The following is a 26,624-nucleotide window of genomic DNA, read 5'->3' as shown; positions in this document are numbered from 1 at the left end:
AAGCTGCTTGAAATTAGGGTCCAAGCAACTAAGGCTATGAAGTGAGTACATTATGTCTGGTGCCAGCTCTGTGTGAGGCTGGCTAACTCACCTTCAGTTCTTCGTGTCTAAGACGTGCTTCGAAACCAGATCCTTCCATCTAAAGGGCATCATCGACACCGACTCAGATGCTCTCACTAGATCTATGGCAGATCTAGTCTTGAGACAGGCTTCCTGAGCCAATTTGCTATCCGCCAGTCTAATTCCACTCTTTATGATTGGCTAATCAATTTTCTGTGTGGTCGATCCCGTCGTCGTAGTATATGGCCTCCCTTCCATTTCCCGGCCAATGCAGGTGCCGCAGACTGTCATCAATCCCCCTCCCACTCTCTCTCTCTCTTATGAGATCTCACTGATCAATAACCCCATCCATTGTTTTGATGACAGCACACTCCATTTCTACAACTCATTTCACATACCTAGCTGAGTTTCAAGAACGCCAACAAAATCAGTGCTTTAAGCATAAGACCTTCATGATATTCTTTGATAAAGGTGATGAGGTTATCCTCACCGCAACTACCAGAAATCTTGTTTTTCGAGCTTAAAAGTATCTCAATTAACCTTCCCTGGTTTTGGCAATGCACAAATTATCAGGCAGGATTAGCTCTCTCCCCTCAGAATGAAATTAGTTTTTGCCAGTAATAGCATGTGACATCACCTGCTTAATCAGTGTCTAAAATGTTAACACCTCATTTTTCAACTCAATGCCAGTTTTCACCCACCCAGCTACTACCGTTATACAAATCGCACGCCCAACCTTTGAGTACTGTTAACGAATGCGATAGTGCACTGACCTCACTAAACGCTCTGTGTGAAGAAGACGACGTTCCAGCTGATCATTGTTCCTCTCTCACTAACCCACCTTATTTTCCTTCCAGACGGACTTATGTGGATGCCGATCTCCTGAAACTGGTATCCATTATTTCTCCACTAATCCTGTAAAATGCAAACAGCAGTTTCCCAATATGAACAGAAGCAATTTCGTAAATACAAAACTGATTTTGTATTTACGAAATTAAAACATATCTTTCAAGGCTGTTCCTCTTTCGTTTCAGTATTGCCTCTATTTTTTGGAACAGTTTGCCTGAATAAATATTCTCATCAACTACATCTTCGAGGAAAGTCAACGGGTTCCTCCTCCCTTAACTGTTGCCTACAAACAGCAACAGTGTGCTATAGGTCTTGAAACCTCTCGTATGTGGAGATTACAACATAAATATCGTGAATTGCAAAGACCATCATTCAAAGGACAAGAATACTTATTCTCTATACTGCGGTCTTCTAATCTGAACTGCTGTTTTACTAAGTGAGTGTAAGTAGACCTCATTTAAAAGGAAAACGTTTAAGTTGTTGAATTTGAATAAACTAATTATTTTTGAATATCATACAGCTGACATCCCATTTCTTCAGTGCTTGGATTACTTTTTCTATACTCATGTTTTAAGAATTAATCCTCATAAACTCATTTTTACAAAGGATTTACATGAGAAATCATTTGTAAAAGCGGATAAAGAGATCCGCCCAAATCTAATCCCTTTATTTTTTTTAATCCTACCATAAACGTTCATCGACCTGTCATACATTCTTATAATGGAAAGGGTGAAGAGCAAATAATGCAAAACTGCTTACATACTAAAATTGAATTCTTTAAAATCATTCTACACGTTAGCACTTTCATTGCCAAGCTGAAAATTGGAATTTCGTGTGGTGGCCAAATTTTTTTCATTTTTTTATTTAGTTAGCGACGTCCACGCGATAACGCGTGATCGGCCGTTTCGTGAGGACTCGCATCGCGTGATTGGCAATGAACGTGTTAAACAGATGCTCTTTCACTGGTCGATGAAAAATTACCACTAAAGATATTTGAGATCCTCTGCTCCCAAAAGAGCAAAGGGAACTAAGTACTTAATCTTAAGAATTTTGCGAAAAAAATTTCATGCTTAGAGGTTGCAAACCTTTCTGTTCAACGATAAGACTTAGAAATGTATCCGTAAAGGATGCGTCCCCAAGGAACTCCGTCACCATTTGTCTAGTTCGGCTTGAAATCCGCAGGCGCGCAAAACTAACGTTCTAATTTAGTCAAAATCGGTTGGACGAAGAACTACGGAGAAATAGTAACAAAGACTATTTTCAAGGTGCTCTTTTCTTACATCGGATTCAAACGCTTTAAATTTGGTAGGCTGTATTATCTTGTTGAACATCGACGAATATACATATAGAAGAAAAATAATACTTCAATTAGAACTGATTATTAAAACACGTCGAATTTTGACTCTGGATAGTTAGAAAAATCAAAATAAAGAGCTAATTAAAAAGATCAGCTGTTTCTAAAAGTAGCAATTCTTTAGTTGTTGTTTTTTTTCCCTGTACGTGGCTCGTTTTTATGCATGTTTTTCATATTCAAAAAATATTGTGAAAATCGACTATTTCGAGAGAAATCTTTTTCTCAGAAAATAAAATCATTCCTGAAAATATCACTGATCCTTGCTTCTTTATGTTAATTAGAATCGAGATCGATTTCTGTTATGACGTATTTTTTCGCACATAACAGAACTAACACTAAACTAAGAATCCTCAAAAACGGTAAGAAAATATTAACTGAAAAACTACTTCCCAATAGGTTTATGACCTTTGAATTTTCTTTTGCGTGTTCTTAAAACAAAGCAAAAAAAAAATGATTGATTACCCCATAGAACTGTTTTTAACTATCTTACCAATAGAACGACTTATCATTCCGTCAGTTTTTGTGTACTTCCGCATGCATTCCTGTCTTACCTCCAACAGAAACAGACATGCATCCGAGGGGGGAAAGGCACTGGAGAAAAAGAAGAATCAGAAAACCGATTTATCTTAAAACTTGCTTAAAAGAATGGGTTCTCTCACTTGCACCTTAAAACTGTGATGATTACTTAAGAAATTCGGTATGTAACAGTGCAGTAAATCAGAATTGACGGCAATACAAATAGATCGAATGCTCTTTTCAGTTGGTTGGAAAAAATTGGAATATAATTTTAATGTATAATTAAAGAACACAACAAACAAAATCATCCAGCGATTACGAGTTAGCAGGGGACAACTAAACATGGAACGTAGGACGTCTCTAAAAAAAAAAAGTGCACACATTTATAGAAAGTTGAGTGCACTTCCAAGTTTTATCCATTAAATTAATCCCCTAGGGAGCGCTATGTCTCTCAAGGATTGTTATTGATGAGCAATAAAAACTCAGCCTCCTTATAATTCACACAACGTGGATCAATTCCCATTAACTGCCTTCCACTGCAGACAACGCTCATTGGTCAGAGCAGGCATCTTGCTGTGCTAGATAACCATGTAGCGGTTGGGCGAAATGGAATATCAAACTGTAAAATATTAAATCATACAATTTATTATAACTATTTTAAATCTGTGGCCTAGGTTCGAATACCATCGATGACAGAAGGAACCTTTATAGGGCTTTTCAAATGAAGATAAGAGTTCCCGTTCTCATACGGAAGAAGAGAGTTTTTGATCCGCATAACATGCAGCAACAGCAGCTCACACAGATGTAACTAACAGGCGCAGCAAACAATAAGAATAAGGACTAATCATCCTCTTACGTTTCTTTTGGTTTTGAATGCCCACATGGTATAATGTAGGAAAGCGTACGTAAAAACCATAATCTTACGCACAGGACAGGCGAAATTAGCATCTATCAAAAGTCATGATTACAGCCGTAAATATTTTTGCTTTTAAAGACAGCGCAGGCTTCATTAGCTTGTGTTTGAGATGTAGCACTAAGAATATGCAAAATTTAAAACTAAATGAAGTTCAAGTACCCATTCCCTTTGCCAAGGACGCTTTCCTGGTATTGGTAAAACACAAGCAATAGGAGATATGGTAATGAGTAAGCTCTTTATCAGAAAAGTTGCGCAATGCATGACAACACTTTCTCAATTCATTTTAAGTAGAGCATTTAATTAGCCTAAGTACAACACATATTCCTTGATCGATTATGCCATTTTATTCTTCAGTACATTAACCATAGCCGCCTGTTATAAAATAGACGGCAGTCATAAAGTAACACATTAAGTACTTATCTAGAAAATTTATCTGTTTTAATAACCAGTCTTTAAATTTAGGCTTAATGCTTTCCTGTACAGTCGGTCATTGTTTGGGCCCGCATTCAAGATATTAATACTCTTGTAGATTCTGTTACATTTACTAGCCCACTGTGTAACGTATGCTTACTAATATATAATTGTGAAGGAGATTAGAGCCTCTAACATTAACACATCCTTTTATTATAATACTTGCGCAAAGTTTTATGGCTTCATCGTTAAATACATTTTTAAATCAAATAGAAAAATTCCTAAATAGGCGATGCTCAATTTAATGTTATCAATTTAGCCACATGCTTGTTAAATTAAGGCAACATCAATTAAACAGCGGATGCTACTGTGGATATTAAAAGAAGATGACTGAGCAATGGTATGGAATCATCAGAATGCGGAAAATCATCTTAATGCAATACTATCTCAAGTACAAAACAAACTCATTGAGATTAAGATCAAAAGGTATTTCATCGTGAAAAGAATTACTTTTTATTAATAAAAGGCCAAACCCTGATTGGTAAGTTGAATCAAGCCAAAGAAGATCACAATTTAAATCAGATATCAAACTGCTACTTTTATTTTCATTTTTTCTCTAATATTCGAGTAGTTTATGGTATTCAATTAATATTTACATGTGCATGAAACTTAACATTTAGCCTACAATTAAATCTGATTTTTTTTCATTTGTCAAAAGCAAATGAAAAACGATTCCATTCTTATCAGTTTCAACATAAATCTCATGTCTCGTTGCATAGAGGAGGGGGGGAGGGGGTCTTAAAACGAATTTTTGTTTTGTACAGGTTTCAATTGTAAGTTTTAATGTGAAATGAGTTATATAAATCAGCATTGCGACCTCTAGGAAGGTGAATAAAGTAATTTATTAATTTTTACCGTTACAATATGCGTACTTTATCTTGGACAGTTGACTCACGACTGTGCGCGCGCACTCCTCCAGTGATGATGATGAAACCGTGGCTTTATCCGCTGGTTCTCATCTGAACAGCCTTATGAAGACATTTTGGCACTTCTGGCTACAAAGATAACCATTGCCTATTTTGAAATCACTGTATTTCAATTATTAGTGACTCCTCGGGGTAGTTGGAAGAACTGTATTTGATAGGAAATATGTAGGTTCGAATCCTGTTTAGAATGTGAGAAACAATCATAACAGCTTTACAATGAATGAGTTAGCCGATATGAATCGGAAACAATAGAATTTTATACCCGTAAAACAAAAGAAACCAATCAGTGAACACTTGCTTTAAAGCTTTGGCTGATGTAATTCTAACCCTTATCAAGTTGACTGTTGAGAGAATTCTTATGCTCTCATCACATGAAATTCATATCATTAATGTACTCCGAACTAACACATGCTCAGTTATGCTTCATATACTTTACAATTTGTATCGGAGTGGGAAACAATTTTTCTTTCTCTTATAGACAGCGAATTGTTGCTCTGTTGAAAGATGAATTTGCTCAAACCTGGAAAAAAGCTTTCATGGTAAGCTTAAAATCAACTAAGAACTGAACTGGAAATTTCACAAAAAATTTCTTCAAAACAATGGCAGTAATTAAATATGCGACTGTCTGAAACGCCTAAATTAAGCCATGAGTTTTAAAAGCACATACTTCATATTTTTTTTTATACACAAGCACAATGACGTAATCTAATTGACTCAAATAGCGGTGTTATTTGGACAGGATAGTCGTGTGTCAAATACGAGTATATCTCTGGAGGATAAATTTTCTTCATTAAATGTTTTGGCTGAAGTGGTCTTGTATTGAGCATGAATAGGTTCCAGTGCCGTCTCACATACTAATAAAGCGCGTATTCTCTATGTGACAAAGTGGTATGAACCACAACAGGAGTAAAAGAAAACGCTAAAAATAGATTACTATAAGTATTTTTTTCCACTCTTCCCGCTTAATAACATTTCCGAGTTTCCGTGAGCAATGTATTTCGGTTTAATATTGGGAAAAAATGTTATAACTGTAAGCAGACATCTCGAAACATCGTAAACACGCCAGTTCTTAAATTCCACCATTCACGAAAATGACGAAAATTTCAAAAATAGAAAAATTCCACAGTGAACTCTGACTCAAAACGTGTGCTATATAAACCATCTGAATGAAAGGCCTCCGGTCGTTGACGAGCGGAAAAGCGAAATATTTTCTAATAAAGCCGCGCTTTCTTGATCAACGAATAACTGCTACCCACTGAAAATAAGACGGAAGTGAACTCTGCTGTAGTTGGCCTTAATTAAACATTTCGAATCAGTTCACGTTTCATGTGTATACTCTGGAAGCCTACACGAAATAGTTTTAGGCCGAGAAATGACAGTAATGTTGTAAGAGTAGTGATAAAGAGATCCACATTAAAGTGACTTGCACAGAAATAACTGTTTGCTAAAAATTTTTTTTTTTTTCATTAGCAAATGTAGTTTTAGGCAAACAATAAAATTCCTTAGTTTGCATTTATAATCATTTGCGGAAAACTAAAATCATAAATTAAAAAGCAGACGGCGCTGCGAGCATTCTACGTTGCCTCATGTGCAAATTACAGAACTGAGTACAATGATAATGAGCGCAACGTAAAAAATCGGTGGTTCTAAATGATGCAGCCGAAATAAACTCTTTATAGGAAAATATTCATTAAAATGATTAACAGTTTATCTCGTTTGGTGTCTTCTTCATCATGGTTACTTTCGAAAAATAACGAAGTTAGAACTTAAAATTCTATGCAATCGTTACCAGGTTACAGCTAATAAATAACGCTGTGTTGGCAATATTTCATTCGCGTTACACTAACTGCTAATCAATCCCTCGACAAATTTCCAAAGAATTTGAGAAGTAATAAAAAGATCGACAGAGTGCAGGGACGGAGGGAGTGTCTAGTTTGACGTAGTTAAAGTACTTAGTACAATAAATAAAGGGGACATTTTCAGTGTCATAGCCTGAAGGGAAACAAGATTGAGCAAAGGCAATTTTGTTGTCAACTTTGAAGTAAGAATGCAGTAAGCTAAAACTCGACAACATTCTCTTGGAAGCGCGTTTAAAGATCTCCAATATCCCACATAAAAGGAATTACTAACAGTCGATCGATATATTACTATTCTCTCTTTCATTATAACTTTCTGTTCGTCCTTGACGGTTTGTTTGCCTCTCATAAACATTCTCCAATTTTCTGATTATATCTGAAACTTTTTTGTTGCAAATCCCTCGACTTAACTCTCAGAAGAGGTCATGGCGACTTAACAAATTCACCGTCTCTACCGCCAATTTTTATGACGTCAGACACTTTTTACGATACCACGTAAAAATTACGTAACTGCTGATCTGGTCGGGCGATTATACACAGATTGACGTCAGGAACCTATAATGTAAACATGCTGCCGATATAAGATCCAGACTGTACAGTAGCTCCGAACATATTCTTAGGGAGATAACACAAGCAGCGAAACGCCACTGACTGGCGGTATCTGGCTTGGTTATCATGCCGATAGAGAATTGGTGTATCGTGGAAGGAGTTGACAACATGAAAGAACCAACAGCGAGGTCATAATAATCTAGGATCGGAGACTCCGGAAATATACATAAAGCTATATCAGCATTAACATTTGACCTAAATAAATAAAATGGGATAAAGTATTCAGATATGATGTTCGGACATTTAAAATAGCGCGATGGGCAACTCCAGCGATATTGCTTGAACTGTAGGTTATTCAACTACTACTTTCCTACGCAGATCAATACTCGATTTCATCTGTGTCTTCACACGGTTTTAATAAGATTGTAACCACTACTGATACCATTAACAACTGGAATAAAGGTCGAATTGTTTTTAACTCATCCTGGATAATAATTATATTATGCAGCATTCGTGTTGCATTTTATACTGCCGGCAGCTCTCGAACCAAAAAGGTATTGATTTAAAGATTTGAAATGAATCAGAACAAGAAAATATCCATAAATTCAAATATCAAAAGTAGCCACAAGCAGATGGAGATTCAACCAATACCCACGTAAAAAATGGTGTTAGCCAGACGATGAGGCTAATATAAGATAAAAGATATTAGATTAAGATTCCACCTAAAATTAAAATCCCCGAAAGTATTTACGACATGCCAGTGAAATCGAACACTTTTAAAACAGTCGCTTAAAAATATTGAATTTTAGGTTTGGGAATAAAGAAGCAAATTTTACATTTTGAGACAGTTACGTTGGGAACTCACTCCCACTAATATCTTAATTTCTATACTTTCAAGTAGAACTTAGTTTAGCGAAGTAGTTCAATCCAGGGATGATGGGAAGAAAATAAAAACTACTTGAGGCGATGATTGAAAACAGATAAATTAACAAACAAAAATAGAAAAATGACTATGAAAGTTGATATTTTATCACAAAATCATAAGTTTAAATGAGTAACTTAAATGTTAATTCACAAATAGGTTGAAGATTTCAGTCTTTATTATTGGCTCACCACTCAAATTCACAACAGTGATTTTTTATTGGATGCTTTTGACAACTATGCTGAAACGTTTGAACATTGGCTAAGTGAATGGAAGTTCTCCAACTTGCAGGATGATTGCATATTCGAATCGCACTGCTTATGAATTTCATCGTCCAGCGTGAGACTACCGCATGCGACTCCAGCCCAACAATAAGCAGCTTCAGTGCCGTAACGAGAACGTGGCAAAAGAGGTGCCCGCCACGGGCGCAACTAAGTTTGGGGCGCAAAACGTAAAAAATAAAAATAAATAAATAGATATAAAAGTCCGCTATTTTATATTATATTTTAAATTTCGGCAATACGCCGCTTTAGACACACAAATTCTGCAACACACTGCAACTCATTTTGATGGGGTTAATAGAAAGTATTTAACATATTGCATTTAGTAAAATTGAACTTGTTACATTTAAATTTTTCAAAATTGTCATTTTTGGGTTGGGGGGAGCAAATCAGACACTTGCGTTGGGTTGGGGGGGGGGGGCGCAAGTTAGACACTTGCCACAGGCGCTTCATACTCTCGTTACTGCAGTGGTGTAGCTCGAGCTTTTTTCGCCCCTCTCAATACACACCAAAAATACTACAAAAAGTCAAAACGACGTATAGGGAAATAAATTAAAACACTGTTTATTTTTGAAGTAAAACTTTAATTTCAACGTTCTAAAATTTTATTTTTTTCCCCTTTTATGTTAGCAAAATCGTCAATGATATTGGCGAAGTCTATTTCATAATAATTCAGGTAATTCTTAATCTATTTTATTTAGAAAAACTCTTCTCACATCTACCAACACTCACAGCAAGGAAATGTGAGGAAATTTCGCAGTAGTATTACAATAGTTGGAAGCGAGTTCTCGAGACTGTATTTTAGAATTAACTGCAAAAGTTCAAAAAAGGTTCAAAGTGTCTCCCGGGGCGGATCGCTCCTCTCCGTCCCTCCCTAGCTACGCTTCTGCGTTACTGTACTGGGCAACTTTTTAAAAAGTTCCATGTTTAGTCTGTAAAGAATTGGAATTATGTAACCTCAGTCCATCCAATTGACTAAATTTCTATACATTTACAGCCAAACGTAGACGGGAAGGGGCTTTTTTTTTTGTTAGTGGACTTTCACCCACATTACTTTCGATCTCGTGGTAGAAGAAATACATGGCACGTGTATCTCCCCCCCAAGAGAACGATGCGTTTACACGTGTTTTGTGCTGTCCTTATTTCTCTGAATTTAAATTACATTTTTAATTCATTTCATTTAAATTTAAATGAAATATCGTGTACTGCCAAATAGATAAGAGCTATTATTAAAAAAGTACATTTATATTCAGTTCATGTGGACAACATTTGAAATTCAGTTTACTATTATATAACATCCTCCGGGAGTGCATAGCTTATCACTTTGTTTCACCTGAGTAATACTTATTCTACCCAAGATTAAATCACACGTCACAGACCGCTGAGGTATTCGCGATTTGCTCTACTCTTAATTTAGAACCACTGGGCAAAAAGAGGGCAAGCCGCTCAGAGGAGCCCGGTGCCTATCACATAGGCAATTCTTTGTGCACCGAATGGCTGAATTGACAAGGCACTCTTATACGTATGTGCGGCTTTAGAACAGACTATTTTTGTAGCGTATTCATAAAATGCCCAGCATTTTCTTAATTGGTGTCGTAATAGTCTAATTCGCCTAAGTTTCGGCCCCTTATTTGTTTAAACACATACCACCAGCATCGCTGACACAGGAATGGCCAAAGTGAAACACAAGGGTATGCTAACTACAGTCAAACTATAGCATCTACTGAGCGATGCTAAAGTCTGTCAAACCGCAGCGTGGAGACCAAGGTATTCGTTCACTTTGCTCAGTACAAAACTGGAAGTGCTCAAATATTTGAATGTAGATTTGTCACAATATTCAAAAGGAATAGGCAGCTGCAGTAGCAGAGAATCGGATTTGGTTCTAGAGGGCTCTTAGGTCAAGTATTCATAATCTTGGAGGCAAATGGTAATAAACCTAAATGCATATCATTCAAATTGCCTTTTGAAGGTGATCGCATTACAAGATGTCCACATTCATATTTTTATACGCAAGCAAAATGTATCTTATGAACCAAACACGACTAAATCCCTCATTCTAAATCAGAGCTAACAGACTGTTTTCACACTTAAAATTAAGGGCTATAAAGACTCACTTCTCTGTGGATTTTCTTTCTACCCACACATTGACAAACTGACGAATCCCATTTGCCGCGGCACATTACAGAGGCGAAAGTAGCAAAGGCACAATGCATCTTTATCTGCTGTTTCTAACAATACACTCTCCTGTCTGCGTGTTAAAATAAACCCTTGGCAATTACGGGAACGCTACAACACGTGCAGGGGTTTGAGCCAATATCAGCGTAGGTGCTTCCAACGGTTATTAGCCGATTTATGTCTTACGTACCGCAATAAAGAATGATATGAAGTGAAATATACGTCTTCAAGTGAGGGAAAGCCATCAGAAGAGATAAGAAAAAGCGAGTTCAGTGGTTGCAGAAAAAGTACGAACCAGATCGAGAAAGAAAGGGCTATCAATTTGTACGAAAGGAGAGCATGGCAACAGCTGAGAAGTAGGAAATAGCAAGAAAAAATTGATAGTGGGAGCAACTGGTATTCCGAATAATAAAAGTAATTTTCATGCGAAATTAAAAAGATATCGCTAGAATAATCTCAAAGAATATATTCAACGTAAAAAGGGTAATGCTAATATTTCAAAACTTCTGACAGTTGAATGAGAACTGTATTTGACGTCGACCCTAGAGATATGCAGTTCATTAAGTGCAGCTTTTGTTACATTCACTGCTAGTTCAGTATTTCTAGATCTCTCTGTGGTAAAACTCATTGCATTTAAGATTATTATTTGTGTACGATGCAATCAGGTTGCTGTCAATCGCTAAATTAACACTCCACTTGATTAATTTAAAAAACAGTGATAATAGTAATGATTAATCAAGTGTTGAACTGATATGTTCTGCTTTTCATTTAGCTATTTATTTACTATTCTCTCCCGAATTTGTTGCCAAAGTTTTACATAATTCTCGATAACCTTTATGCACTTCCTTATGGTCTCATCGCTGCTTTTCGTTATAACATTTTGTTGTAAAGTTGTGCGTCAAGACTTCCACCACCGAAGAACAAATGCGTAAAATTAAGTAACAGATGATATTCACAACGTGGTATGAGCAGGGGCGGTTCGTGCATAGACACTGCGGAACTGCAGCATCCCTAATTTTCCTCGATATATAAATATATTTATTAATTTATTTATATTTGCTTGTAATATTTAATTTTATTATATGTTAAATAATATGTTAAAAGAAACATATTATTTAACTTATTAAAAGAAAGACAAATACCAAATAATATCCTAAAAGCTGTCACGAGTATATACGAAAATAATCAAATACAAATAAGATTAAATCACGAGCTATCATATACAAGAGAGATAAACCAAGGGGTCCGACAGGGATGTCCCTTCTCAGCAATAAAACAAAAAGACAAACAAAGATTAACAACAGCAGAAATGAAGTTTATGAGAAAAACTGCAAAGTATACCCTATTTGATCACAAAAGAAACGAAGATATTATGAAAGAATTAAACCAAGAACCAGTAATTGAAAAAATTAAAAAATATAAACATCAATGGATGGAACACGTTCAGAGAATGAAAACAGAAAGATTACCAAAACAAGTCTTAAAGTACAAGCCATTAGGAAAAAGAAAACCAGGACGTCCTCTTAAACGATTCAACGAGGACTTCTAAGGCCGGAACAGGTCATACTAGGCCTAAATCCTTGATACGTATGATGATGATGATTTAATTTTATCATCAACAATCCTATACAATTCTCTTATTTTGTATAAAAAATAATAAAAATCCATTTTGTAGCACTTAGGAGGGCGAAGGACGCTAGCAGCACAGTGTCATATTGCTACGCAATATACACAGCATAGTGAGATGTCAGCTATCAGCATAATGCGGCACTGTCCGTCGCACAGTTCCACTGTTGTTTATATGCAGTTTGCGTCAGTAGTAGAGTGTTCGTAGTGCTTATCGTGTTTACTCCATCTCTTTAAATATTTGGACATTACAATTAAAGACATAACATTTGTTATAGTTTTTATTTTAGAACATTATTGGGGTTATGATAATGGATTTTATTTTTAAGTAATTTTGAATTATACCAAACTGTATAATTTTACCGATAACAAACAATATTTTTTCACGTTTATTTTTTATTTATTTTTTCACATTTATTTTTTATTTATTTTTTAACATAATTTTTATATTTTATCCAAACACGTACACACTGTACTTACAGTGTGTATTTATATTTCGAAAGTTGCAGCACCCCCACGATTTGAAGCCACCAGCCGCCACTGGGTATGAGACCACCTTGCTTACTGCAGGCCCGAAGTGGCATAAATATTTGGCTTTAGAATAACGTTTCTAGATTATCTAATATCATGCTATGCATTGCATTAACGTAAAATTTATTCAATGCAAGAAACGCGCCCAACGTTTTGTACTTTTTTTTTTTTTTTTTGCTTTAAACGATCACAGAAGTTCTACTTTGAATGTACACGCATATAACGTATAAAAATATGGCTGACAATGTTCTAGTTATAACTTAATTTGTTTCCGAAATCTAAGGCATGATATCAGGATAGATATAGAGTAACTTTAAATTACCCTACTTCACCTTATGCAGACGGTAGGCTAACTCTTAGCAAGTTAGGTTGCAACAATAATTAAAATCAAATACTCTCTAGAATGATTTGCATATTTCCGCTCATAAGGTTCATTTAGATACCTCTGCACATTGCATGATTAATGAAGCCAAAGTTTTATTATCCGATGGATGTCACAAAAGGCGCTCGCTAAAGTGGATTTCCTATCGGAAGAAATAGACGATAGCGTCTATTCTAGGGAAACGCATATTTTAATTGTACATTCATTAGACCCAACATGAATAACTACTGGGTTCTTTTAAGAATTTTCTTTCAATTAAAAAGCCCTAACAAAGATTTCTTTCTAGACGGAATTCAAACCCAATGTCTTTTCTATCCAAAGGTCATCGTAAGTACTGACCGACCTATAAGGCTCCTAATAAGTGCCTAAAAAGGAAATAAAGATTGGAATATGTTACTATACACCGGAAGTCATGAGGCACTTATTTCTTTCCAAAAATAAAGCTAATAACATTTGGTTTTAAAGTGCTGTTTTGTTTTCTGCGGACCTTGCTGCCCTAATTCTACTCTTACTTTAATTAGAAAACGAAGTGATCAAACGTGAGATGCCCTATTTAAATACTGCTTCATCTCCAATAAAATCCTCACCGAAATGTTTAGTTTAATAGCAGAAATTCAGTTTACCTCAAACGTTTTATGAACAAGGGTGTATTCTGCTGCTCCCTCATTTCATCTAAAAAAAGCAGACGTAGATATAAAATTAAGATTCGTGCATCTTTGATATTTAGAGGTATCAAACAAAATAATGTGCCCTCAAATTTTAGTAATTAAAATAATGTAACGTTTAAATCAAAATCCGTAGAGTGAAAGTCACTAAGAAATGCAAACGATGTTCTTAGATGTAATAAAAAAAACTAAAAAACGCCTTAGTTCTCTTAAACTAACCCGTAGTCCTGGAAGTCGAATAATAAATAAACTGTCCTAACAGCCTTTCCATTTCAGGTTCTTTATAGTTTTATATCGAGTTTCCCCGTTATACAACATCTTTCTCGTCCACAAATTCCACATTTATTATTAAGAACAAACATGACCGATGTCTGTCGTATGTCTTGATTGTGTACTAGATGAAGAACCCGAGTTATCTCGGAGGAAAATCCTGCCACCTCTGTATGGAACCATTTATGTGAAAATGCATTTTGTTTCAGAAGACTAGCACATGATACGAGAATGGAACTGAAGCCTTTCCTAGTTAACCTCCCAGAGTTTTCTATTAGTCAGCGAGTACTAATTTCCCAGACAACTACGGACATTGAAAGACGATAGTCGATCACTGATACATCAGACCCCTAAATGATGCTTTACTTGATATTTGTGGAAACTTATTTCTCACTCTCAGCAAGAGCGCAGCTTTCATTGGCTACAAATGCAAATTTTGAATCAGCAGTTGCCTTATATGTTCCTCAAGTGTACGATGTACGTGTGTGAAAGGCCTGCTGAAGGAACAGTGCACCTTAAATCTGGAGAGAAAATACCTTTTATTTTTTTAATGCGTTTATAGGCCTTAACTGGATTTAGCAGCGGTCTTAATAAATTAAGAATATCTTTGAGAAAATCATGTTTTATAATGTCTGGAAATGAGAAATGTGGATGAATCCTCTGGTGAGCTTGATCTGAGCAAGGGAAATGTATGTACTATAGTCCGACCACAGAAGCGAGAGCTGTCGTTGGCAGGCTGCCAAAAAGAGTCAATTCATGTTGAAGGGGAGAAAGAATAAGGCGATGTATGAATTGGTCACCTACACGCGAAATCACGCGCTTTACACGTAAAATTTTCCAACTGTTATACAAGCAAAATAGTTACCGCTTTAAAAACTACAATGATCATAAAAGAGAAGTTAATTTTCCGACGTGTAATAATAAACAACTCATCCCAGAAGACGGATTGATTACCCTATTATCGGAATGGATTCTCCTTCTTTTGACATGCGCAGAAGTGTCGAAGGGTCTTGTATCTGTGGGCGTACTCTATTAGAATGCTCAGACTGATAATTTTAGCACATTACTGTTAATATTTAACATGCATTTGATATGAATTTTTGCAATTCAGTAGCTGTCAGCTTCGACGTGAACCGAATATACGAAATATCACTAATATGGATTACGTTGCATTCTTTTGATAATGTTTTTATTTTAATGAAGCAATAATTGAATTTCATAATGATGTCTAAATTCCTCCCCTATCCAAACAATAAATAAAGATCTCTTGATTTCAACTGAACCAGCAAAGAAAATATTTAAGCTGAAAACAAACCGTAAAGTAACATTCTTTTTATAATTTAGATTTTTACAAAAAGTAATAATTTTTGAACGAGTCGGTATAACCTAAAGTTCTCCTTAACAAGATTCCGACTCTTATCAATGAGGTACAAGCAAGTTAATTTGTTTATTTTCTCCACTTTGTGCGATCAGCTTGCCATCCGTCTCCTAGCCAATGCTTTCATTAGAAAAAAAAAAAAAATCATCAAAATTCTCAGAATTTGTTAAATCCTTCTTTCTGATCGTATTAAAAAAAAAAAAAAAAAAAAACGTCTTAAAATTTATATCACATGACTCCTCTTTACTAACGCCAATGTATATTTTTATAGCACACTGTCGCAAGATGGCGGGGAATACCTCCAACCTGTAATCGCTAAGTGGTTCGGTAGTAACACTGAGAAAGATCTCAGATAAGAGTTACAGCTTTCTGGAGCCATGATTGCATTTTCTTTGAAAACTGATGCAATTTAGGGTGTTGGTTTCCTTACCTCTGGCAAAAAAAAAAAGAAAAAAAAAAGAAAAAAAAAGTTCACTATTTTAAAGTATTTAAAATTCTTAAAATAATTTAGTAAATTTACCTGAATTTGTTTATGGGTGAAGTACAATTCATACGATGACTTACAGCACAAGTCGGCTGTTCAACAGAATAAGTACGTGACGGACGTGTTTACGAGGGGGAAGTACATGATTGACGTCCTTCGCGCATTCCTAGAGACGTGAATGCTTGTCCGTACAAAGTTGGTGGGAAAGAAGGGGGGGGGGGGGGAAGAGAGAGAAAAGATGTCGCCTGTTAACATCTGGTCAGAATCTACTCGAGCTTCCTGCCTCGCGTGAAGTTAAATATTCGTTCACCAACTGGCACCTACTTCAAACTGCACTTGATAAGAAAGAATATTAAAAGTCTAGACGGCTATTTACAGATATTTCGATGCGGTGAAGGTCGGCAAAGATGTTCTCATTATAAAACTAATAAAAGGCTAAACTATAACGTGGTATTGCATATTTTCGAATAATATGACGAGCTATTTTTAAGAGGCTAAATAATAAATTGGCGTGATTATAATAAATAATCACAGTTCGTGATAAACTATTGTTTTACTTACATTAACGCACTTGCAGCATCTCGCGGTGTTTGGTTCAATAGCGACACGTGCAGGCCAATAAGTAATTACCGGTAAGTGATAGGCCGACTTGAACAACTTTGAATAATTTTTGATCATGCAGAAAATGCGAATTCACTTTGACCTTTCCGCAATAAACTCGATAGCAGAAACCATCCTTCTCTGCGTGTCTGCTACGCATAGCTGAGGTTTAAGAGTTGCTCCCTTCAAAAGGGAAACGTAATCCGCTTCAGTTATTTTCATTTCTACCGCTGTGTGACATTTTCATTTCAATAGCTTCGTAAATCCGTAGTGCGATTATAATACGCTGGAATAGTAAGTGGGGTAGTGCTCGTTTATAGCGGAGCAGAATATTCTACAAGTGTGCATGCTAGTCAATGCTACGTTACACCTTTGCTTGTCCCATTTAAACGAATTCTTGCAAATTTATTTGCGAGAATTCATTTAAATTCATGTTTATAAAAATGTGATTTTCATGTTAATGATGTCTGATTACAATATGAAACTTAAAGGAAGATTAAGAATTTTAATTGATACAACATATTTGATCTGAACCGATTTCCGAGATTAAACCAAATCGAGTACGCCATCTCGACCATACTAAAAGAGTTATCGAGTTTAATAACCCTCTCGAACTCCGAGATTGGCTTACAAAAGCTGCAACAATAACCGAATCGTATTTAAAAGCTTGCTGTTCTTAATGCAACGTCTGGCCTTTGACATGAGAATTTGGTGCTTCGACGTCCCTTGAGAAGGTCACGCCTGTACCAGTGTTTGTCTTTTTATAAGGGTGAATGACTTGAATTCGCCGGATGTAGAAGCGGAAGGACGTTCGTGATTGTTTTTAATTCAGTCCGTCTAAATTCTACAAACATTAAGAGTTTTCTATAATAATAAATGTATGTTTTTGACTCATCAGAAAATGAAGATAGGAATCTCACGTTGGCCATGAGAATTACAGTGCTAAAAATAATGAAAATCGGGTCCTCTAAGAGTACTCCAAAAGGAAATTTTTATTTGGTTCTACAACAATAAATAAACGGGCTTTGTCAATCGTTATTCGAACCGGATTCGAACTTGTTTTACGATGCGAGCAAACTGTCATGAATTTTCAACTGAAGGTGAGTTAGCTAGTCTCAGAAGTCTTCCCACAAACCGGCCAGAAGAATACACGCAATTTACACACAAAACAGATAATTAGGCATAAGTCGTATCCTAAAATTATGGTCACAAAAACCAATCTGGGAAGGTTGTGGGCCTGTAAGTATGATGGTTTATCATTATTACTGCAACAATAAATGACATTTTTATGCCGATTTCAAATTATTTTGCGAATACAAGTTCTCCCATGGATAGAATTACAGGAGACAATGAAATACTGGAAGAAATGAGCATAAATTACTCAACTATTTGCTAATGTGTTCAATTAGTCGATTTTCTATTGCAAGGCGATCTTTCTGTTAGTTCAAATCTACAATCGAGTGTATCGTGTTTCTGGCAGCCTTAACTCAACTGGATTATAATGGCGGGAGTTTCAAAATTTGACTTCAGGTTCACTACGTTGACTATGTGGTTAGTTTTTCGTATTCATGTATCTTTTGAATGACTTATCGTCGCTTTTAATTTTTATCGACAATTTTGAACAATCAGAAACAGGATTTCTACCGGAGTATTTCTCCTAGCGTTCAATGAAATATAGGAATTGTTCCACGATTGAATTTTTAATAAAAATCTTGATTTATCTCCATTAAAATTAAATCAGTAGCAATCCTAAAATATAACCCTATTTTTTTTTTAAATTAGGGTCAGCTCATTTTGAGGTTCTTTGCTTCCTACTCACGCAACTGGAAAGAAACTATTTGGCTCACATATTTTGCCATTACTAGATTTCCATTCCGAAAACTGGTTTTGACCCTAACCGATCTCCAAACACGCATTTCGTACGCGTGATTCATAGTCTGTTCAATAGTATGCTGATCAGATAAAATATAAATGAATAAATAAATCTACAGATTTATTTATTTAATAAATTGGTTACTAATTAGGAAAAAAAATTTTTTTTTTTTTTTTTTTTGTATAGGCAGCACACCCACTTAAAATTTCCCCGACCGCCACTGATGCTGATAGAATTATCTGCTTTCGCAAACAGTTTCTTATTCCTCAGTAGTCTTTAATTATTTTGTTGGAGTGGACAGCGTCTTCATCCTCCAACCAACAGTGGGCTCGAATCCAATTGAAACATGAAGATCTGTGAAAGTCTAAAATCGGCAGACGATTTTCTTCATTGGGTATGAGAATAACCCCCCCTCTGCTTAATACAGACCTAAAGAGGCTTGAAAATGTTGCATCTCCGACCTCCAGATCAAGAGGATCGGATCTGTCTCACCAAAAAGTTTACAACTTTGCGCATCGTGATTACTGCTCTATATACATTTGGTTTATTTTCTATGGCACCACGTGTATTCTTTAATTTCTGTGTGTGTGCGCGCGCTCTTTTAATTAAGTCAATTTGTTACTGTTTCAACAATAGAGATTTATTTCTTTTTGTATCTACAATATAAAAGATTAAGCATTTGTATTTGTTTTATATTTTCATTACGACGAGCATTTAAACTAGTCTATCAGAATTACTTGTGGGTTGGTTGTAAATAATTAGCATAGAGCAAAACCTAAGAACAGCCATTGGAATAAATTGCTCTTCTATTTTTGATTTTAATGGAACTATTTTTTTTTGGGATGGGTGAAAAATTCGTCTGAAGATCATAATAATCGGGATGGAAAGATTTTATTTATGAGAATTATCAGAATTGGTTTTTTCTATATTTTCTGCCTGTTTCTTAATTATTCTAGTTGACTAAAATTAATTTTTATAACAAAGTCTTGCAATTCGTTCGCAAAAACATTCAAATTATGTACAGTTTTTAAAAATAAAGCATTTCTTGATTCGTTTCATCTGTTTCTTGTGTTATTCTCGATTGATTAAAGGAAAACACCATTACGGTTATTTTGTTTTTGCTTATACGAAAACAGAAATAATTTGAAAACTTGTAATAATTTGTGCATTCACGATAGCTTGGTGTCACGCCTCGCGATAATCACCGAGACACGCTTTTATATATATATATATATATATCTGATCCACACACGAATAGCACTTTAGTGGCATGTGTGGACAAGAGGAACAGAAGAAAGGAAGAATCTGTTCACATTTTACTTAAACATCTGAGGGTTGTAATCTTTGGGGAAGGCAGAGTGGGAGAGACTGTTCCAAACGACAGAAGTAGGTGGAATAAATGCGGAGGCTGTGAAGTTAGCTCGGTGTGTTTTAAGATGGACTGTAAAAGGGTTAGCAGTGGCTCTTGTTTTAATGATTTTGGAGGAGAGTGGGGGAATAATAGTGGCCAACTCAGCAGGCTCAACTGTCCATGAAGATATCTGAAGAAGAGGCACAAGGCAGAAACCGAAAGTCTATGAGACAGGGATTGAAATGGGTCTGTGAGAAAGGGATCATTATTTAACCGGATTGACCTCTTCTGAATAGAATCGACAATCTTCGAGAGGATTTTGGTGCACCACCCTAAATATCGGAGCAATATTCCATGGCTGGGCGGATTTGGGCTTTGTATAGCTGCAGAAGCTATAGTTGAAATGTGGTTGTGCCAGGAAAGATCGGAGGTGCAGGTCGGTCCCAGAGGATAAATCTGATCGTGTTTGGATATCTCAGTATTACTGAAGGTAAGGGGGGGGGGGGATGGGAGCTCCTTCTTCTGAGAGATAAGTCAGAACTGAGTTTTGGTGGCATTGAAGTTTACAAGGTTGTCCTTTCCCCACTCGGATATAGCTAGGAGATCTGAGTTCAGTTCCCTGGTCGTGGTTGATCTTGAGGATTCTCATACTTCAGCACTAACAGGTTGTTGAATGAAAAGGAGGAATGGAGTGTACTCTCGTCAGCAAAGCTATGGTTAGGACTGGAAGTCTGTGAGAGCAGGTCGTTTATATACAAGAGGAAGAGAGTGGATGAAAGAACAGAACCCTGGGGGTACTCCTGCATTGGTGGGGAAAACGCTGTTCATAAATGAAATAGGAATACATTTTATGATTAAAGGCTTATACTATCGTGTATAAAAGTAATGTTAAAAGTGAGATGGATCGGTTGAGTATACATATTGGATGTAAAATGTGGAAGAAACGAAGCAGTGTTTTCGAGGTACATTTATTTTCTTGTATGTTAGGGTATGTTTTATGAAAAGTACACAGATCCTAATTTTCAATAATATCTTCAAAATATTGAAGATATTATTGTTTAAAGCTTTCAAGACTTTACAACGGGCATTTGAAAAATGTTCCACTCTCTGCGCCATAATTTTCGTTTTGCTTTCGATTATAAAAAAGAACGCGACTTAATGCCAGCAGGAGCATAAATGGACCGCTCGTGTGATATGTCTTTTCATCGTACAAAACAATGTCATTTCAAGGCAACTTAATTCCAAATAGCAAATATTTTTAACAACTTTGTGAGAACTAAACTAATAAAAACGCAAGGCATTAGTAATGAAAAATATCTCGGATAGCATAACTAATAATTTTCTACTAAATGTATTGTATGCCAACAGACATTGCAGAACAGTTACTAGCTGAGTCTCGTCAAGAAATTAGATAACGTTTGGAGAAGTAAGGAAGGACCAGTCTTCAGCTACAGTAAAATAGGATTCTATTATAATACATTTTAGCACTTTTTGATAGAAGGGAAAAAGGTTCTTTAAAATTCTGAAAAATTGAAGAGTCCTGACTTGCAGAAGTGGAATAAAATCATAGCTGAAGTCGTCAAAAGAGCATACACACAAAATTAGAACAGTTCCCTTAATATTTAAAGTCATTTATTTATTCATATGGAGTTTCCTCCCTTTTCTCCCCGTCCCTATTGGGGAGAGTTGAGCTCCCTCATGGGGGGTTAGGTATTTATAGCTGTGTTCACGGGGCCGGTTTGTCTGCTTGTGGGAGGAAATCGCTCAGGATAAACTGGGGGGAAAAACCCTGCTGTCCACGCCCAAGACCGGCCAACTTGGCTATGGCAGATCCTTAAGCTCCTCACGTCGGCGACGGGAATCGAACCTAGGACACTCCTTCCCCAGGCCTATGGTTGCGAAGCGCATAGCCACTAGGCTAACCGCGCGGACAATGTTTAAAGTAATATTATGTTAATCTAGTTCACGGAAACTGTAAATCAAAAGTGCAATGATATCATGGTTGAAGCGAGGATTACGTAATTGGAGAACAGCAATCAGAGTGGTGTTTAATACTGGATGATTAAATACGTCTTACCACGTAAGAATTAGTGGAAAGAAAACTGATAAAAAAAGCTATTTATTCAAAATTCGGCTTGTGCTGCAAAAGTTATGCGGCATAACGACTCCGACTTCCTTAATATTACTGTGGTGGGAAGCAACTCCTTTAGTTAAAAAAATAGTAATAATAAAGATCTGATGCTATGCACTAATTTACTGGATTGGCGCAAAACGATAAGTATTTTAAACAGTTTTTGCCTTTCTTAAAAGCAGGAAATCCAAGAAAAACAAGATTACCTATGAAGAAACCCTCCTAACAAACTACATAAGGCGCTGGATTTCGTGGTAAAGAGTTAAACTTCATGTTCAAGCAGTCCTTGGATGTGAAAACTCCTTAAAGAGAACGAGGTGAGCAAACATGTAATAAGGAATCGAATGTGTGTATGTCTACTAATGTATCGCATTAGTAGACATGATTTGCTCAAGTGCATCTGGTGGATTTTAATTCTTTATGCTTTTTTTTTTCATTATATATATATAAATAATGTAATCGTACACTTCTCTCTGAAATCCTACTGACTCTTCATTTATCGAGATTGCCACTGAACAAAATCAAGTCAAGAGATTTAATGAAAATGCAGCATTACCGCACATTTAATTGCCTATAAACAATTTGGACAACATCCTGTTTCTGCTTGAACGACACAAGTTTCCGTGTAGAATTTAGCTGTACTTGAGAGCTAAGAGCGTAAGCGATGTCCTGCCACCAGGTTTCCGGTTCTTAATGGATATTTAACGAAACCTCCAAGTAGATGAGCCATAAAAATTGCTGATAAAGGTGGTGTGGCCGTAGTCGATAAAGCAAGGATGGGAGTTTAAGTTCGCAACGTTTCCTTTCCACCTCCAAGCTTTGTTTTTGTGATAAGCAAGGTTTAAAAATAGAACGTGGCTTATGTTATGTCACGAGGGGAAGGGGATGTGGAATAGCTATCTACAAACCGGTATTTCATTTTAGTTGTAGATGGCGCGACAGTATTTCAGTCAATGATTGGGTAAGGGAAGTAGGAGTTAAATTCTCCCACTTTCGAAACATTCAATGGAAGTCTATGGGAAAATAAATGTGACCTTGTAATAATAACACGTTTCACTTTGCAAGAAAAAATAAAGATTTTGATTTATCAATAAAATCAGCCAGAGTCTCGTTCTCAATTAATTTTAGAAGTCTGAGAGGAAACATCATAGTTGTTGACTTAAAGAAACTGTGTAACTATCATCGTCAAGTGAGTGACCTAAAGACGATATTATCGTGCATCTCAGCTTACAGTTTAACAAACTGAAATACACGGTTGTGGTGACTTTGAAAAGAGCCTCCGTAGCTCGGTCGGTATAGAAAATCACAGTGTAGACGAATCCTTTTGATCGGAAGACCTGGGCTCGATTCCCGTCATTGACGTGAGGAACCTTTATCTGGTCATCTTTCGACGAAAGATGAGTTCGTCGGCCTCATACGGGGATAGGGGGTTTCACCTAGATTTTATTTAGCGTATGGCTCACACATGAAAAGTTACATTATATTAATCCTTAATATATATGGACATAGTAATAGTCATAAAAGAGAGAATCAAGTATAGGCTACAACTGAATGTCTAGGTTGGTTATCCAGTCGACTGCACTGGGTGTAGCATGGATGAAGTCTGACAGGTTTCCACTGTATGCACGTTGGACACATTCTGCTGTAATATGATTAACTGTCTGGTGGGGTGACCCACAGTCGCACCTGGGTGAGGCAGTCATGCCCCATTTGTAAAGGTGGTCTGCACATCTGCCATGGTTGGTGCGGATTCGGTTAAGGGCAGACCAAGTTTTCCTAGGTAGGTCAAAACCCGAAGGTATCTGTGTTGGGTCCACGAATTCACGGAAGGTCCCTGTTGAAGTGTTACACTAGGACTCTTTTCACTTCTTCTTCATGTTGAAACTTGTCTCTGCAAGATTTTTTGCTGTTAAAGTTTTCACCTAGAAACTCGGGTTTTTCGTCTCCCAGAACAGGCAAACCGGACCCGTAAACACACACACACACGGATTACAGTCAGGAATACTTAAGACCCAGAAAAATCTTAAGACCGTAGGCCTGATTCGTCAGGCCTATGGTCTTAGGTCTGATTCGTCAGCTATATGCAGGTCGCGAGCTCGGATAAAAATGGGGGAGGATTGAGATAGTGCCGTACCGTAAATCGGGCCTAATGGTGTTGTATCATCATACGCTAAATAAATAAACTACTTTTAAAATTGTGCATGATGGAAAAAACCGCATTCCACCTCACAATGATAACTGATTTTCCAGATTCTTATATAACAGTACACAATTTAAATTTCACATTAATTTAAAAAGAACTGCCTGCCCAGATTTTTAAATAACATCGACATAATTTGAATTTCACTTATTAAAAAAAAAAAAAGAATTTCCTGACTTACCCTACAAGCTTTGGACGTCAGACGAGGAATGTAACCATCTGGATACACGTGGTGCGTGCTAAATGTTGCATGGTCCACTTTTGCTAACCGTCTAATTTCCATCCATTTTTCCTCACCATACACCGAAGAAATGTACTGACTCAGGTTTTCTAATATCAAACCATACATTGTTAAGTATGGCACAATCAAGCACGAGGTAGTAGGTGCACCACGTGCTGATATCGTCAATTTTAGAATCGAAAGAAATGACAATCTCGACAGCAGGGACTGTTACCTTGTAATCTGCAACCAGAAAGACATCTTTTGTTAAACTAGAACTCGTAATGCCTAAAATAGATTAAAATTCCTATTGTGATAGTTCACACTGAGATGAAAGTCAAAAACGATGACATGATGATGCGCTCCGGTTGCGAATAAAACCGAGTATAATAGTGTTCAACAAGTGGCGGAGAGTTCGGCGTTGACTGACGTTGCGAAGTCAAGTCTGTGTCTCGAGACTGAATAAATAAGTTCAGCAGAAGCTCAAGCAACGTTCAACACGTCTCTTGGCTTGCACGGCACACATGTTTAATTCCGGTGAGTATAGGAAGTGCAGCGCTGAAAGACAAGCTCTCCGGAGTGATGCTTGGAAGGTGGGTCGAGGCACGTGACATCGAGCAACCAGTGAGAAGCGAGTTAGCGCGGGAGTGCTAATCACTCACCTCCGACCATAATGCAGCGACGATGTCTGGGTCACTGTTACACCGCGACACTGTAGGGTTATTACAATTAATCGGTCTGAAAAAAATTGCATTTTTTTTCTCCAAAGCACGTAATGGAGGCCAAACAACTTGATGGCAAGAACTTGGATCTGTTAAAGAAACAAAGGAGAAACCTAATAAAATATAGGCAGAAACGAAATACGACAACAGCATCACTAATTAAAATAGACACTCACTAATTAAACAAGAAATCTTTATAGTGAGAAATATTGTTAATACTAGTAACAGATGTATTTGATCTTACCTTCTTCTCCCTCTGTTCTTTCCTCTATCCTTTCATTTTTTTTTTTTTTAATTTTTCTCCCTCTCGGATTTCTCCTTTCTTTCCTCCCTTTTAGTTCTCTTTTAATTTTATTTCTTCTGTTTCTACTTGGTCCATATATGTATCCCACTTTCTTTCTTTTCTGTCTTCATTCCTCATCTTACTTTTTTTATTTCCTTTCCTTTTATATTTTCTTTTACCTTCCTTCCTTTTTCTCGTTTTTGTTCTATTTTCTCTTTTATTCATTCTTCATTCTTTTGTTCTAATTTGAAACCTCTTTCATTTCTGTGTCTTAAAAAGAGAAGAGGAAAAGTCTCATGACCTCAAGGAGCTATACAAGCTCGCCTAGAGAAGGCCATTACAAATATTTATGGTGGGATTCGAACCCACAGCCCGTTAGTTGAAGGTTTCTACTCGGCCAACCAGGCTGGTAAATGCTGTCGTTATTATTATTTATTATTATTATTATTATTCTGGCTTCTTCTTTCCCCTTTTTCCTTGATGCTCTCTTTCATTCTACATTCCCTCCTGTTTTACTCCTTGCACTATTTTCATCATCGGTCATTACTTCACGATGATTTTATACCCTGACAGGCTATTATACAAGGCAAATAAAGATGACGACGTCATGCATCTACAACATATTTGATGATATATAACTGAAATTATTACTGCGACCTTCAAGGTCGCAGTAAAATTCAAGGTTGCAATAAAAACCAAATGAAAATATGACAGCACGCTGCTAACAGTACAATGATAATACGCCTCTGTTATGGACACCCGGTGAGTAAAATACCTCAAATTCGTTTTTAAGTTAAATATTATTGGAAAAAAATATCTTCAGACATCTCATTCAAATGTAGTTTATATGATGAGCGTACTTCACGACTATAAACGATCGTTAGCTTTCCAAGTTTGAATTGGCGTCATCCTTAGAATGCCACCATCTCAGAATAGCACCACAGAGCTAATGAAAATGCCCTCCAGCAGATAAACAGATGATGACGATCTTAGAATATATGTAAAAACGACGGAAGGAAGAATTTAAGTGCTT

General features: G+C 36.5%; 1 protein-coding gene across 1 annotated transcript in view; it reads right to left on the bottom strand.

Annotated features, from left to right (window-relative positions):
- Positions 1-25,271, bottom strand: part of Gyc88E (Guanylyl cyclase at 88E) — a 147,724-nt gene extending 122,453 nt beyond the window's left edge. The window contains exon 1 of the mRNA XM_090414302.1: positions 24,548-25,271. Within this exon, the coding sequence (XP_090270428.1) occupies positions 24,548-24,715 (168 nt within the window). The 5' untranslated portion in view covers positions 24,716-25,271. The remainder of the gene's footprint in view (positions 1-24,547) is intronic.
- Between the last annotated feature and the right edge of the window lie 1,353 nt (positions 25,272-26,624).

This window comes from Typopeltis vanoorti, chromosome 25, assembly GCF_054136105.1.
Source record: "Typopeltis vanoorti isolate ZY-2024b chromosome 25, IOZ_Tvanoo_1.0, whole genome shotgun sequence".
NCBI lineage: Eukaryota > Metazoa > Arthropoda > Arachnida > Uropygi > Thelyphonidae > Typopeltis > Typopeltis vanoorti.
The sequence above is the reverse complement of the archived record's forward strand: the minus strand, read 5'-3'. Positions and strand labels throughout refer to the sequence as shown.